Source organism: Eublepharis macularius, chromosome 8 (assembly GCF_028583425.1).
Source record: "Eublepharis macularius isolate TG4126 chromosome 8, MPM_Emac_v1.0, whole genome shotgun sequence".
NCBI lineage: Eukaryota > Metazoa > Chordata > Lepidosauria > Squamata > Eublepharidae > Eublepharis > Eublepharis macularius.
The window spans coordinates 38,915,385-38,931,165 of NC_072797.1; the positions used below are offsets into that span (position 1 = coordinate 38,915,385).

The window sequence follows — 15,781 nt, forward strand, 5'->3', positions numbered from 1 at the left end:
GAGTTGAGGTGCACTGAGTTACACAACATATTGTCAATGATTACTAGTACCTCAACTATTTTTAAAAAGGAAAAAGGGCAAGATATTTTTCTTTTTATACAAGTAAGAGGGATTACTATATGCATTCTTTTCAATATACAAACTCATGGATTCTGCTTGTAATAGGACAGTGGATGAGTACAGTAAATCATTTTTTTCCCTTAAGATAAGGGACCATAACTGCTCAAGCACAGTAAACATCAAAACTTTTTTTAAAAAATAAGAAGCTGGGCAAGTTCAAGGTTCTCCTACAGTGGAGAATTTTAAAATGGGTACAATTAACCCTGGTGCAGAAACACTGTTTAGTACTCTGTTAGTATAAAACTAGCTGCCTGCAGCTATGAGTCACACTGTTTGAGATCAGGTTGCTTTAAATCTTCACTGTACTTAAGCTGTGCTTCCTTTAGACCATTACACAACCAGGGTTAAAAAAAGAGTATTTTCAAATAAGCAGACTGTTTGTATAATTCAGATCTGTCTGACAATTAAAGGGAATAACAAAACAGAAAAAAAATTATAAATCCCACAAAATTAAAATCTTTTCAGTTTTGCATTCTCTTTAAAGGTTTCTTATATTAACCAAAGACAGGCAAACTAATAGTCAAAATAATTATAATTATTGTAATTACAAAATATTGCTTCTATAAATAAAATTTTATGTAATTTTATTATAGCTCAGCCCTGAAGGTAAAACATTGCTATTCATAAGAGCAAGGAAAATTTTAATTTAAAAATATAATGTGTATACAGTATACATGTCTTTCTAAAGGGTTTCTAAATGTACTAGTCTGTAAACAAATACATTCTTAAATACACGCCTTCCACTTTTAAGGTACTTTCCATTACTCTGTATAGCCATCTGCTTTCATTTTCAAACCATCTTACCCTTTGTATTTAGAATAATTAACAAATGCATAATTTCACTGAAATCTACCTCCTGCATGAAAAATAACAGTGATAAACTTTAGGTAATCGTGCTATTGTGTAAAGAAGCTGATGTGAACGTAGTGATTTGTTTCTTAAACAGATGAAGTCTTCGGTGAACCAAAGGGCAGGTTTTCATACCTGCCCTGGTAACTAAAGTTAGGAAGAAGCTTTGTTGCAATAGCTGCTACTTAACTGTATATCACACAAATATAAAAAGTGAATGAAGAGCTAGAAAATATCTTGGAAGGGCTCACTCTTCTTAATGTTACATAAAATGCACATCTAAATAAGGTAGTGTTTGGGCCAACCACAATCTTCTACCATGAATTGAAAAAATGTATTCAGGCTCTTATATACATATCAAATAGTTTATCAGAGTGAGCCTTTCCCCGACTGAAGTTGGTGATCAAACTGATGATTTCAGAATGTTCAAAAGTGAAAGGAAAATCGTATCTTGTGGAATCCTTAGCACCTGTTTAAACAAAAACAAAACAACTTAAGGATAAATAGCAAATTTATATTTTTCTCAAATTCTACATAAAAGTTCTAATCAGTTTATACGAATTCCACTTTCATCAAAACTACTCCCCTGCAAACTCCTGTTTTCCTCTTTTCTGTGATCCATCATTTTTACTCAGACACCTCCGAGATTTCATATCTACCATTAAAGACTCATTTATTTCTTTAATGCCAGAGGACTAGATTAGATTGGCATATGGCTAGAAATCAGGGAAGGAAACAGAATTTAAATAGTTTTTATCTCACTCTTATCTTAATGAATGTTTACCTACAATTGTAGTTTCATGTATCTATAGCTATGTTCTTCATAGTCACATATGAGTTCTAACCTGGTGCAGAAGCAAACTCTAGTAAGTTCTTGATTTCTAGACGAAGTATTGATACTCCCTTCCCCTAGGAAGTTTTACACCTCTGTGCATGCCTCAAGGAGCAAAGTACCTTCCAGCTCAACTTCAGTGAATGGTTGTGTTTAACAATTCCAGAGAATAAGGCAATTTAGAGGCCAGCATTGGAAAAGGAGGGCAGGTTGCACAACTGCTCAGATGACCACTTGAAGAACCTGTTCCAGGTAAGCAACTTTTCTTCTTTGTGGTCTCTGTGCAGTTCCACATACAGGAAAACAGCAAGCAGGCTAACCCGGAGGTGGGTGCTGATGTCTTGACATGTAAAGATGGAACACAGTACAGCCTGACCAAACCCAGGCATAATATTCCAGAAATACTATACAAATGTAGAATACATTACCCAGGTAGCTACACAGCATATTTCATGAAAAGGAACAAGGAGGCAGTTATTGCTAATGTAGAAAGGGCCTGTTAAGTACTGGGGCAGCAGTTCTGACAATTTACTGCCCAAGAAGATGGTAGACACATAGTGAAGTGAGGACGTTTGACCTTTCCTTGGTCAACTGTAGCAGAGGAAAAGGTTCCAATCCCTTCAAAAGTCTTTTGTGCAAAGGGTATAAAATGTGATTGCCCACTTATATCCAAGCCTGAAACTTGTTCTTGGTGATAACATCTTACTTTGAATGAAAAGATGAAACAACTTTACATTACAAGAACAGAGCTAGTGAAGGATAACTTTGGTCAGGTTGATCATAAAAAGTGGGTCGTGTAGGCCTCAATTCTTGTCTTAGCCTCACAGACCATTGCAGTTAAGCACAGGTGTGCTTTCAAAGGGCAATGGAGCCATAGTCTTAAAGTCACAATCTGTGAAGTGTCTGGATGTACTTGTTTGCTGTATTATTTAATGCAAAGGGGTTTATTTGGGGAAACAATGGCAAGGTAAACAGTACAATAATAGATCACTCCCTACAAGGAATACTGATCACAGATCTTATAAACCGAGCATGCTGCCAAGCTTTCTGCAATTCTTGTCTGTTTCAGCAAAATATTTCCCCCTTTCTCTGTGAAGTCTCAAATTGAGGGCACGGTGAGAAAAGAAGAAACAGCAGTCCTCTTGCTGTACTTTATACATATTTTTAAAACTTCTATAAGTGGGTTGCTTGGAAGAATCAGGAAGATCATCTAAGTTTTCAGAACTGGGTGTGAAGAGATTCTCAAGGTGAAATGGTGATAGAAGAGTCTGATCCAGATCACCCAAAGGTGATCCCGGAGCTGTCAGAAAAACAGTGCTAAGTCTAAAAGACATGGCCAGTGGGAGGACAGGCAGTTGGGGGGGAGGGGTTCGGAGTATCCAGATCACAGTTCTACCATTGTGCTTAGCTGCCTTTTTCTTCACTTCCAAAAAACTTGGGAGTTTTCTGCTCCTGACTTGGCTGCAGAAGAAACAAAGCCACGGTGTTTAAAATGTTGGATGTAAGTTGAGTTAGTGATGGCATCAAGGCCAAGCAAATGGGTCTACCTGGTACTGAGATAGTCAGTACCCTGGGCCATCGAATCTGTCCCTGGCAAAGCATGCTCCCACAAGGTAATTCTAGAGTGAGTGGAGTGATTGTGGCAGACTTGCTTAGTGAAGTACTGGCACTGTGTGCAAGAATCTACTTTGTAGATTCCCTTTACCAGAAAAAGATAATATTGATCATCTGTCCAACATAGGAAGCTTGCCTCCACACTTCAGTCACATTTTAAATGAACACCACTTCACCATAGGTGTGCAACTAGTCCTGGGAGCAGGTAAGGACCAACAAAAAGGATAAGAAAGCAAGAAAATGAGAGAGAGAGAAATAAAATAGATAGGGGGCATAGCTTACAAGGAACAGAAAATTTACAATAATGCTGCTGCTGTGGCAATCAACTAAACAGAAAAGCAAGCCTCCATCCTTAGCCATGCACACTGTTGCCCTCCAAAGACTGCAGTGCTGGCTATCAAAATTGTTTCAATTTCACTGTAGAACATTTTGTGCATAGACACAGAATCTATTGGTGTGCCTATGCAGCTGGCCAAGAAATGCATGCCCCAAACTCCTGTGTAGACACTGCTGCCAGTGTGACTTAGGGGTGTGCATGCTGAAAATATTTGGATTTCCTGCTTCGGATTTAACCGAAGCAGGAAAAACATTCGGAAATACCCAAAACACGAAGTGGCAAGCCGCTTTGGATTCGGGTATTTTAATCACTTCGGAATGCTCTGTAAAGATTTGGAGCATTCCAAAGTGATTCAGGGGGCTGGGTTTTCTCCCAGCAACCCCACCCACCCCCACTCCCAAACCCCCCCACTTAGCCCCCCTCCCTATCAGTTGGCAGGTGGCAGGGGGGATTCCCTCCTGCTGCCTGCCAGCTGACAGTTTAAAGGGCCCTCTTTCACATATGCTACTGCCCAGAAGTGTATCCCCTTTCCAGTATTTGTGCTTCCTATTTTTGTGGCCCAGATGTAATTCTGTGCAATTGTCTTTGTTGAATTGCATCCTATTCATAGCTGGCCACTTCTCCAGAGCATTCAGGTCTTGTTGAATTTTAATTCTATCTTCTTGGGTGTTTGCTACTCCTCCCAATTTGGTATCATCAGCAAATTTAACGAGCAGCCCTTCCACTCCTTCATCCAGGTCATTGATAAAAATATTGAAAAGTACCAGGCCCAAAACCGATCCCTGTGGCACCCCACTGGACACCTCTTTCCAATCTGATGAAACACTGTTGACCACCACTCTTTGGGTGTGGTCCTCTAACCCCTATCCACCGAACTGTCCTATAGTCCAGTCCACAGTCTTCCAGTTTGCCCATCAGAATGTCATGGGGAACTTTATCAAAAGCTTTACTGAAATCCAGATAAATCACATCAACAGAGTTCCCCTGATCCAGTAAGCTGGTCACTCGATCAAAGAAGGAAACCAGGTTGGTCTGGCAAGATCTGATAGGTACAAAACCATGCTGACTTCCCCGGATCACTGAGCAGTCCTTCAGATGCTTACAGATTGATCCCTTTAAAATCTGTTCTAGTATCTTCCCAGCTACAGAAGTCAGACTGACCGGCATGTAGTTTCCCGGGTCATCCTTCTTCCCTTTCTTAAAGATCGGGATAACATTCACTCTTCTCCAATCTTGTGGCACATCCCCAGTCCTCCAGGAGGCCTTGAAGATGATGGACAGGGGTTCTGCAAGTTCTCTAGAAAGTTCTTTCAGCACTCTTGGGTGCACCCCATCTGACCCAGGGGATTTGTATTCATTTAGTGCAGCCAGAAGCCTCTCCACAACCTCTCTGTTAATGTCAACTAGCCACTCAGGTGTCCTATCACATTTTCTACTATCTCTAAATGTGCCTGAGTTCTTCAGGGAGAAAACAGAGGCACAAAAGTCATTAAGCCTGTCTGCTTTTTCTCTGTCCTGTATCAGAGTTTCTCCATCTACTCCCAACAGCGGTCCAATTGCCTCTTTTACCTTGCGTTTGCTTCTCACATATTTGTAGAAGTTTTTCTTATTGTAGCGAGCCCTCCTGGCCAGACCCAGCTTGTACTGAGCTTTGGCCTCTCTGATGGCTGATCTGCAGTACCTAGTAACCCACATATACTCCTCTTTAGAGGTCTGTCCTTCTCTCCATTTCCTGAACATTTCCTTTTTCTCCCTTAGCTTATTCTGGAGCTCTCTGTACATACACATCGGTTTCTTGGAGCCCTTACCATGTTTCTGTCCTGCTGGGATAGTGAGGGCTTGAGCTTGCAAAAGCTCATGTTTGAAAAGAGCCCACCCTTCACTCGCTCCTTTCCCTTCCAGCACACTCTCCCATGGAATGACTCTCATCAAGCCTCTGAGTTCATCCAAGTTGGCCATACGAGTCTGGCTACGAACTTCCTTGGCCCCCCACAGCAACTGGAATCCAAGGAGGACATGGTCACTTCCCCCTAAGGTCCCCACCACCTTCACTTCATCTACCAATTCTTCCCTGTTGGTTAATATCAAGTCTAGTATGGCCAAGCCCCTTGTAGCTTCCTCCACCTTTTGAAAAAGGAAGTTATTGGCCAGGCAGGTGGTAAATTGCGTGATTCATGACGCTTTGCTGAGCCTCTCTCCCAGCACACATCGGGGAAGTTGAAGTCACCCATAATTACAAGGTTCTGATGTCTGGACACTCTACCAATCTGTTCAAAGAGGGCAGCATCCATTTCTTCTTGCTGGTCAGGTGGTCTGTAGCAGACTCCAACAATAATACCCTTTGTCCTTCCTCCCCTTATTTCTGCCCATATGCTTTCCACTGGGCTGTCCACCCCATTCTCCATAACTTCTTGACAATCAAGCCTTCTCCTCACATACAACGCCACTCCACCTCCTCTTCTACCCTTCTTTCTTAAACAACTCATACCCATCTACTAGCACATTCCAGTCATGGGAATCATCCCAGCAAGTCTCAGTAATTCCTACTATATCTTAGCCCTCCGTTTGCAATAGAAGCTCAAGCTCTTCTTTCTTATTACCCATACTTTGGGCATTGGTATATAGACACTTGTAGCCTTGTACCTGTAGCTTATACCTGCATCCCCGCCACCTCTTTTGCCTGCCGGTGTCGGGGCCGAGGAACTCCTTGGCCCCGACATCAGCAGGCGAATGGAGCGCCTGGCAGACCGCCTGGTGGGGAGATGCAGGATTATGCCTACATCTCTGCTGCTTCTTTCGCCCGCCAGTGTCAGGGCTGAGGAGTTCCTCGGCCCTGACACGGGTGGGCGAAAGGAGCGCCCGGCAGGGAAGAGCAGGCTTATGCCTGCATCCCCACTGCCTCCTTCGCCCACCGCTGACAGGGCCGAGGAGTCCCCTGGCCCCGACAGCGGTGCCGGCACTCAGCCGGTCGTTGGGGAAGCCCCCGACAAGCAGCTGATTTGGAGGTTTAAATGCCCATTTCCCTGCTACTTGCAGTGGCAGGGAAATGGGCATTTAAATTGACCCGAAGCTTCCTGAAGCATTTCGAATGCTTCGGGAAGCTTTGCTTCGGGATTTCTGAATCGGGTCTGATTTGGGTATTTTACCCGAATCACATTCCCAAAGCACACACCCCTAGTATGAATGCCTCTGCATTTGCTGTGGAGTTGACAGGGAAACAGAATCCTCACCGGGTGAATGTAGTCTTAGAGTAAATATAGATGGCTACTTCAAGCACTTTCAAATATCAGATGGTATTACATTTGTTCAATTATCTCTACAGCAATTGTTTAAAGCAAACCAATATTATTTCTTCAGGAGAGGAACAAGATCATGAGACTTGCCTAAGGCCACTACACTAATTCTAAAGACTGCCATGTTCTAGGGTTCCAACTGTTCGCCCCAACTAACTTGTGAAATTCACTGTGCTTTTCTATGGAACTGTGAACTCTTCTCATTTTAGATACCAACTATATTTTATGATTATTCATCCTGGGATGAAATGGAGAGTGAGTCAAAGTTGCTGACCTTCAACTCTTGCAAGGTTCATTTCTTGAACGTACAAGCAAATCAGAAACTGTTAACTTTACATAAATGTTATTTTAAGATTTCCATAATTTTCTAGCTTGCTTGCTGTCCTTGGTGAAAAATCCATTTTGAATCATCATCCAAATCTTGCACCCTTATGAACTCACAAGATGGTGTTGGGCAGATCACTATCTCTCACCCTTACATCTGCAACATGGAGATAATACTGACTTGCTCTACATCCCAGGATACTGCTATGTTACTTTTTCATGTAATCATGAAAATTCCAGGAACTAGTTGGGGGAAGGGTGGAAACTTTGCTTGGTGAGTCAAAATATCCTGAAATGGCTGTCTGGCAGGAATACACAAGGGTTTGTAGATTGGGACAATACAAACAGTTCTATTTCTAATTATTTTCGTTTTCACTTGTATTTAGTTTTACAGCTTATTTTATAGGTCAAATTAATAATTTCATCCTTTAAGTGGGTTATGATATTAAATTAATTTCTCTTACTGGAACACTCGCCTTGCAGATATTGGAAGTGACCTTCGTTTTGATTAAATTTACTTGCAATTAGTTACTGGCATGCCAATTTGTAAATTAATTAAATAGGGTCGTCTCTGTCAAACTGGTAACAACCATGATAAAAACAAATCTTACATTCATTATACAACGTATGTTTCAACCAGAAACTCTGAAATCAGATCAAGGCTTCCATACAATTCTTACTAAGGCTTTACCCAGCTACTATCGTGGCCGTTCTGAAAGTTTGCTCCTGATCACAGTCAGTCACTTACTTAGATCCTCTAACACAAAAAATTCCAGTATAATGAAATAAGTGAGGGAGGCATCATCTAGCAGGACAAAGGTTTTAAACAAGAAGCAGTAAAAAATACTGCCTGGAAGAAAGAACTTTTGAATAAATTTTAAAGTTATGAGAAGAATATTGTCATTTGTTCCCCATAAAATTGAGATAAGGGTGAGAGGGACAGTATAGTTCTGCATTTGCAGTAGATTTTTAGATATTGTAAAACTTGGTTTACTAGAGCGTCCAAAATTCCTTATAATCCAAAATTCCTTATAATTCAGAAGTTTTGTATCAATTACACAATCAACTGCATACTTATGTCTTTCCTATTAGAACAGTGAAAAAACAGTGTGATCCTAAACAGTTACTGATGTTATACCATTGTAAGTCTATTGAAATCAGTGGGCTGAGCAGGGTATAACTCTGCTTAAGACTGCACTGTAGTGCCCCCATCCTGCAAGCTGCCCTGCAGGAAAAAGTGCATTTTTATACACGTCTACTGCCTTTACTTCTCAAATCAAATGGGTACCCAGTACACACAAAAGATCAGTGCAAATATCTGAGCACGCACAGATCTTCAGATCAGAATGAGTGAGATCCTCATGCCACTCCTGTTGCAACTTGATGGCCCTTGGGTGGAAGCAGGAGAGGCATCCCTACTGGCAGGCCATGTCTGAGTCTTTCAGGAGGCATAACTTTCAACAACATCAGTTCCAAATATTACCCATACAAGTCTTTCCAGATAGCCATTTAATTGGTGCATTCATTTTTTTTCCATCTTGGTACTTGGAAAGTGCTCATATCCCTGACTCTATATATGCTGAAGTTATCTAATGCATTGTAGTGACCTACAGCATACTGCTTGAGCTTGGAAATAATAACCCCTTTTTATTTCTAACGCTTTGAGTAAAGTCATTCTGTATTAACTATAAATATCCCAGATAAATGTTCCTTTTCATTTTGAGCAAACATGCGTGCATTTTGCAATGTGGGTCTTAAGGCGCATGTGTTCTTCTCTCATGACACACACACACACACATACACACATATATAAATATAGGACAGCTTACACTTATTCCTACCAAAGCTGCTAATAGCTTGGGAAACCAAATCTGAATTAAAAGTAAGGACATTACACCTTAATTTTCCCAGTCTGTGCAAGGCAGGTTTTCCTCCTCATCTTCTGACTCTGGCGATGCCTCCTTAATTCGTCGTAGTGCTTCATGGATGCTGCGTGTCAAAGGATCATCATCAGGCAGAATTGTGAATGACTCTCTCATGAGGTCCTTTTGCACCTTCTTCAGCTTCACTCCTTTTCTTATCTGTGCCAGGATGTTATTGCTGTCATCTTCGTCTGGGAAAGGAGGAAGGTTTCTCTGTTCAACTTTCCTCAGGTGGAAGCTTCCACGCTTCAAAGAAGCCAACACTTCATCCATTGGTGAACTCACTGCAGTAAATCAGAGGACTTGTTTAAGGTCTTTCAACATAGTTTAGCTTCAATATTCTGTGTTACAGAAATTATTAAACATGCATTAGAAAAAGCATCACTTTCCCGAAACTAACAGGGTTCCCCCCCCCCCAAGCATGGGGCGGGGGGTTCCTTCAGTTTTGCATGCTAATCTACTGTAACTGGCAATTTTTTTTTGTCTTCAAATTATGGTTTCTAAACACCTATTTCCACTTCTGACTAAATAAACCAGATAAATACTGCAGATTAGCATATTTGTTGCTCACCAATAACCAAACACCACTACTGGTGTGTAGACTTTGCAAGGCAACCTTTCCACTGTACGACGCAAGAATAAAAACTGTCAAGTATTATTGAGCTTCATTTATGTATCTCTAGAATTCTGGCAGTGAATCTACAACTTGATGTATGGATTGGATCGCAGTCACCCAGGAGGAGGAAGATGAAAAATACTGAAAGAGGATACAATGCAAAAGTTCAGATGGAGGCTGTTTTCTTTTTATATGACAATCTCCCTGGTAAATATCTCAATTTTCTGTGTAAAGATAATGCTATTCAATGTGCATGAGCTTCTAAATATTCTGTATGAGTGATAAATATTTTAAGAGGCTGGTCAATCCCCTCTCTTTATCCATTTCCACTTTCACAGGAGAATGTACTAGTGGTACCTCTCCTCCGCTGACTTCCTTCTTATGCAAGGTAAGAGCTACACTCTGTGAGCAAAGGAAAATAGTAAGTAGCCCCTTTCCCAAATCCTTATACAACAGCTTGCATAATAGTTTATGCAGTGCTATAAACAGGTACGTTCTAAAGTACATTAAACACATGAAACTGCCTTCTATTAAGTAAGATCATAGGTTCATCATGGTCAGTATTGTCTATTAAGACTGGCAGCAGCTCTCCAGGGTATGTTCCACATTACCTACATTACTTACTACCTGAACCTTTTAGATGGAAGATGCCAATCAGGTACTCTACCACTGAGGCACGGCCCCTCCCACTTCTGATGCTCCTTATGAGCAAGATGCTGTGCAAGCTATTGTTCAACTTTTTGAACAAACCTTTTTTGCATGTTTAACAAATAATTGTACAAGTTAAATATTTGGATTTAATTTAGCATTTATTGCACAATGTTCTTGCATGAGAACTAAAACAGTCCTTCCAGAAGTGGAAGGAAAATCTTTGCATCAAATTAACTGCATTTTAAAAGTAAAGAAACATTCAGAGTATTAAAGCCCTAACTTGAGAAACAACTGCAAATGCTGAAAGACTTCCCACCCTCTCCTATGACCTCTCAAGATTTCAGAAAGTTTTATTCAAAGACTGTTCACATTTCAAATCCATCCTCACAGTCACAAGATCTTTTTTTTTAAAAAGCTGGTATTCTCAGAATGCTAATCTCTGGTCAAATAGCAATACTTGTCAAAACAAAAGGTATAATATGCCAAGACAGAATAGCTAGATGCATTTCACCAGCTTTTCTCATATTTTTTCCCATGTAGTTCTCTCATCTACAGTACATAGATCCCCAGTGACAAGTTCATGGAATCAGACGAGTCTAAACAAAATATTTAAATGTTATAGTACTAACTCTCAGAATGTTGATTAATTCCACCGGTCAACAGCTAAAGAGTTATTTTAGACATGCCTAAGACTTGAGCATGCCCAGTGGGATTTTCTGTTTTGCTTTTTGTTTTAAACAGAAGACCTCTGGGTCACACTACAAAATGTTGTAGAGATGCTGTTCAACACATACAAGTCCTCAACTTTCCTTAGTATGTGAAACTACTTGTTCTAGCATCTTAACTCCCAGCCATTATATTTACAGTTATTACTGAAAGCCAGCATCAACACAGAGGTGAACTGATCACTGCTTTCCCCTCCAATTAATCATATTCAGTAGAACTACAGTCAACAAATAAGTAAAAATGAAAAACTACCTCTTCTCCTCTGCAATCCTTCTATATCACCAGTCTTCTTTAGCTTCTTCTTGGCATTAACTAACTGGCTGCTATCAAAGAAATGAGCTGATGGTGCAATGGTGCTCAGCAGGGCTGGCTTCTCCATGCTGTCCTGTTTAACAGGGCTACTGCTTTTTTCAGAGCACTGAGTAAATTCCTCCTTGGTGGGCAAAGGTGGTGGCGGGGGCGGTGGCAGTGGAAGAGGAAGCGGTGCTTCGCTGACAATGTCAGGGTGAAGTTCAGCCAGAAGAGAAGTAGTTTGAGAAAATTCAGAGGTAACATCGCAGGGAGGTAAAGAAGGATTTTCAGATTCTCCTAGATTCTTAGGCTCACGGATCTGTAAAGGCTGGGTTATATTTTCTGGCTCCACTTCTTGGGGCCTCTCATCAGTCTGTGTGGTTACTGGTAAAGACAGGGGATGATCAGCACATGATATTGAACTGGCTGTACTTTTTCTTCTTGAGTGGGCTAGTCGGAGTCTGGTTGATTTGAGTATTACCTGACCAGGGTAGCGCTTAGGGAAAAGATACAAATTAAAAATTAGGCAAGCATATAATGTAGTTGTGGAACTGCATACTTTATTTTAATGTTTTAATCTACAAAGCAATTCATGCATTATTATACCTTATCTAAAAACATCAGGCAGTCTATCTGAGAGGACTATAGGCACAGGCATATAGAGACAACATCAGAACCATTTCTCCTCAAACTGGATACCTCTCTGGAGGAAGAAGCCAAAAGGAGAACCGTTAAAGTATAAAGGCTCTCACATGCACTTTATTTTTCTGTTGAATTAATATAACTTGCATGACAAAAAGACTTGTAACTGCTTTCTGCAAAAGCTCAAATCATGATTCACCCAGCAAAACTGTCAGATAACCGGGGAACTGAGATACATACTGAATGCAGGGAAGTGGGCTTTAATACAGCCTTTATGTTTCAAAGATTATCTGAAGAAACCCTGAGGACTAACACAAAATCTGAGATTTCTTGATGTCCTTAGGAAAGCAACTGAAGTAATACTGCCTCAGGAACTACATACAGATAAAATGTCATAACTAAAAACCTCTTATTAATAAGTGATAAGGGTTATGTCACATATTATGCAGCAGCAACATACCAGTACACAATTACTGTACATTTATTGATGCACAAGCATAAAACTGTAATTTATTAAGAGTGTCCACCTTCTAGTTACCTGCTTAAATGTTCGAAGTCTATCCAACGTTTTCTGCCGCTCTTGACTAACCCATGAGCTTTTTCTTTCTTCCTCATCTTGCAACCGCTCTCGCCTCTGAGTATGAAAAAACCAAAAATGTAAAAAAGAATACAGATGAAACAGCAGAGCAGGATAGTGAAATGTTAATGGAATTATTTTTCCACAGCACGGCCTTCTTCTCCATGACTCAATGAAGCATAAGCTAAGCTTGCCCCTACCCCTTAAATAAGCATAAGCAAAAGACAGATCACTACAGAGGAAAAGACTGCAAGAAAGAACAGCAGGAATTCCCCCGAAATAATACTTTCAACAGCATCATTATCACATCTGTAAGATGAACATTCAAATCAGCTCTAAGAACAGAATGTGCAATGAATAAGCCAAACACAGAAAGAAATCTGTCCAATACAAACCTTGGGTTGGATCCAACCAGCTTTTCTGCTAGTGAAAAAGAAAGCAGGGTCCCCTTTGACCACTCAAACAGGCTATGCTGGGGATCATGGGATCTGCATGTACACAAACCATGGGGGCTAGATTAAGGAGGAGAATTGGGTAAGACTGAGGGGGGAAAACTAGCTGGATCCAACCCACTTTCTTTAACAAAATTGTGCTTCATGCACATTTAATCTACTCCTGGGATTAGTAATAGTATGATTGATTTTGCCAATGAGTAAGTTTGTTTCATTTTAAAATTTTAGTTAGAATTTTCAGCTTTTCAAAATAACATCAAAGACATGCTCTTCCATATCAACCCACAACCTTTTTGTTCTGTTCTTGTTAATCAATTTTGTTTCACAATTAGTTAGATGCATCATAACAGTCTAAAAACATTACTACTTGCTTGAAAAAACAGCATGTTTTATGTATTAACAATGCTTGCTCCATCTGAATATGAGGCTTTGTAGAGGCAGACAATAAGACTCTTTATTTAAAAAAAAATCAATAGGATAAACCAGACCACTGAAGATTGACCTACCAAAATAGTAACTGTATTCACTGCATCAAGATTATTATGTAGTTTCTCAGACACCATGTGTTAGACCCAACATCTCTCTACCACAAGTATAAGGGCACTTCTGCTCATGCAAGATGGGGGGCGGCAGTTTTCACTGATTTTTTTCTCCTCCTGCAGACCATCTACATTTCATCTCACAATGGCCATGTATGCATGGAAGGCACAAAGAGTGTTCTTGCATTCTTCTGCATTACAACAACCCTTCCAACACAGAGGAAGATCATTCCTGGGATCACAGGATTCATGCAGAAGAATAAGTGAGAAGGGGATGAAGTGGTCCCCTCCTTTCTCTTCAAAGAGAGGAGCTGAACATGCAGAAGATGCTAAAGAAAGGTTTTCACCCTTCTCCTCCCAAACAGCTATTCTGCACAAGTTCTACACCTGAGGACAGATCTTTCTGGTGATTAGAAAGGACTGCAGAAATATCAGCAATTTGTTCACATATGGTTGCTTACAGGCAGTCATTCTGAGGGTCCCCCAAACCCCAAGAGCTGCTTTTCAAGTAATGTCTGAATATTGCGGATTTTTACTGTTTTTTTTAACTGTGTTTACTTTTATTGTCTTATTGGTTTTATTTAGTTTTAAATTTTACTGTTTTGATTACTTCACATTAATTTTATTCAAACACGTTTCTGTTTTTCTTCTTGTTATTCGTAACTTGTAATGGCCTATGGCTAAAGACAATAAACCTTTACCTTATCCTTAAGTAACGCAGGGGGTTGCATCCGAGAAGAAATGCAGGAATTATCAGTTCTGTAACCAGAGTTCTACTTGCAAGCCTTTGACTATAACCCATTTAAGTTTAAACCAGTGTGTAAACACTTAAAATTGGCTTGCAAATATTTGTGTTTATTTATTTAAATTATTTATTAGCCACCTTTCCTCCAAACACTGCTCTAATTTCTGTCAACTCAACAACAGATGCAAAATAGGCAACTACCTGGGATGCCAAAGGCTAGGCACATGTTCAGTTTTGGATGCCTTGGGGAAAGAGAGAAGTTGCCTGCATTTTCACATGTATCTGTTTTTTCGAATCTACGCTTATAGGGAAAACGTGGGTTCTAATCTTTGTGTGTGATGGTGCCCAGAAATCTGAAGGCAGAATTGAGTCTAGACTAATAGGGAGCACAACAGAATGACAATACAATACAATTACTGAAATTAAAAATGAAATTAAAAAAACAACAGTATCTCGGTTAACTGTTCATCATTTAACTGCTATTGATATGCTGCTTAGCTCATCATGTCACAACACAATTGGGGGGAGGGATATTTTAATAGTATAGTAGGAAAGCTCAGGCCAGTCTTGGAAGAAGGCAGGAAATAATTAACTGAAGGCTCCTTTTAATTTTAACATAGACCAAACTCACAAACTTCCCAGCATGTGCACTTGACTCCTGTTCACTTTGAAGGTGCTGTAGAAATTTTTCATTATGTTTTGTAATGCAGATCTCCTGTAAAGACACAAGATTGCCTATAAAATATAGTCAAGTTCAATTAAAAAAGGACTTAACAGTCCTAGATCAAAGAAGCAGAAATGGATAGATTAAATAAATCAATTCGTATACAGAAATTATAATAGCTTTGTTAAATATTTTAATGCTTTATTAAGCATTTTCCATTTATTACAAAACTCACAAAGACAACGTAATTCTAGGTGAGGTATAGGAAAACTATAGAATATTTGAAGAGAACACAGATGCACAAGACTTTCTTTTTCCTTAATAACTACCACCTCCATTAGGAACACATATATAAACCATTATGGCTTTGTCAACAGGATACATTGTATATGAAAGTTATTACTAATAAAGTGAAGCTAAATTTACAGATTTATGCAGCTCCATACTATAATCTCTCCACACTGTTCATGGTTTGAACAAGCATTTCTAGGTGCATATGTACTGACTGTCAGGTGCATTTTTGTTATATGCTTAAATTTATGTATTTTGCAACACAGAACTATTGGGTCCAACCCATTATAATCTTA

At 39.9% G+C, this 15,781-nt stretch overlaps 1 protein-coding gene across 1 annotated transcript in view; it reads right to left on the minus strand.

The window, feature by feature from the left end:
* Positions 1–726: 726 nt before the first annotated feature.
* Positions 727–15,781, minus strand: part of JMY (junction mediating and regulatory protein, p53 cofactor) — a 72,798-nt gene continuing 57,743 nt past the window's right edge. Inside the window, exons 7-11 of the mRNA XM_054986701.1 lie at positions 15,162–15,245; positions 12,756–12,851; positions 11,537–12,071; positions 9,267–9,575; positions 727–1,438 (exon numbers count right to left, since the gene is read on the minus strand). Coding sequence (XP_054842676.1) covers positions 9,268–9,575; positions 11,537–12,071; positions 12,756–12,851; positions 15,162–15,245 — 1,023 coding nt within the window. The 3' untranslated portion in view covers positions 727–1,438; position 9,267. The remainder of the gene's footprint in view (positions 1,439–9,266; positions 9,576–11,536; positions 12,072–12,755; positions 12,852–15,161; positions 15,246–15,781) is intronic.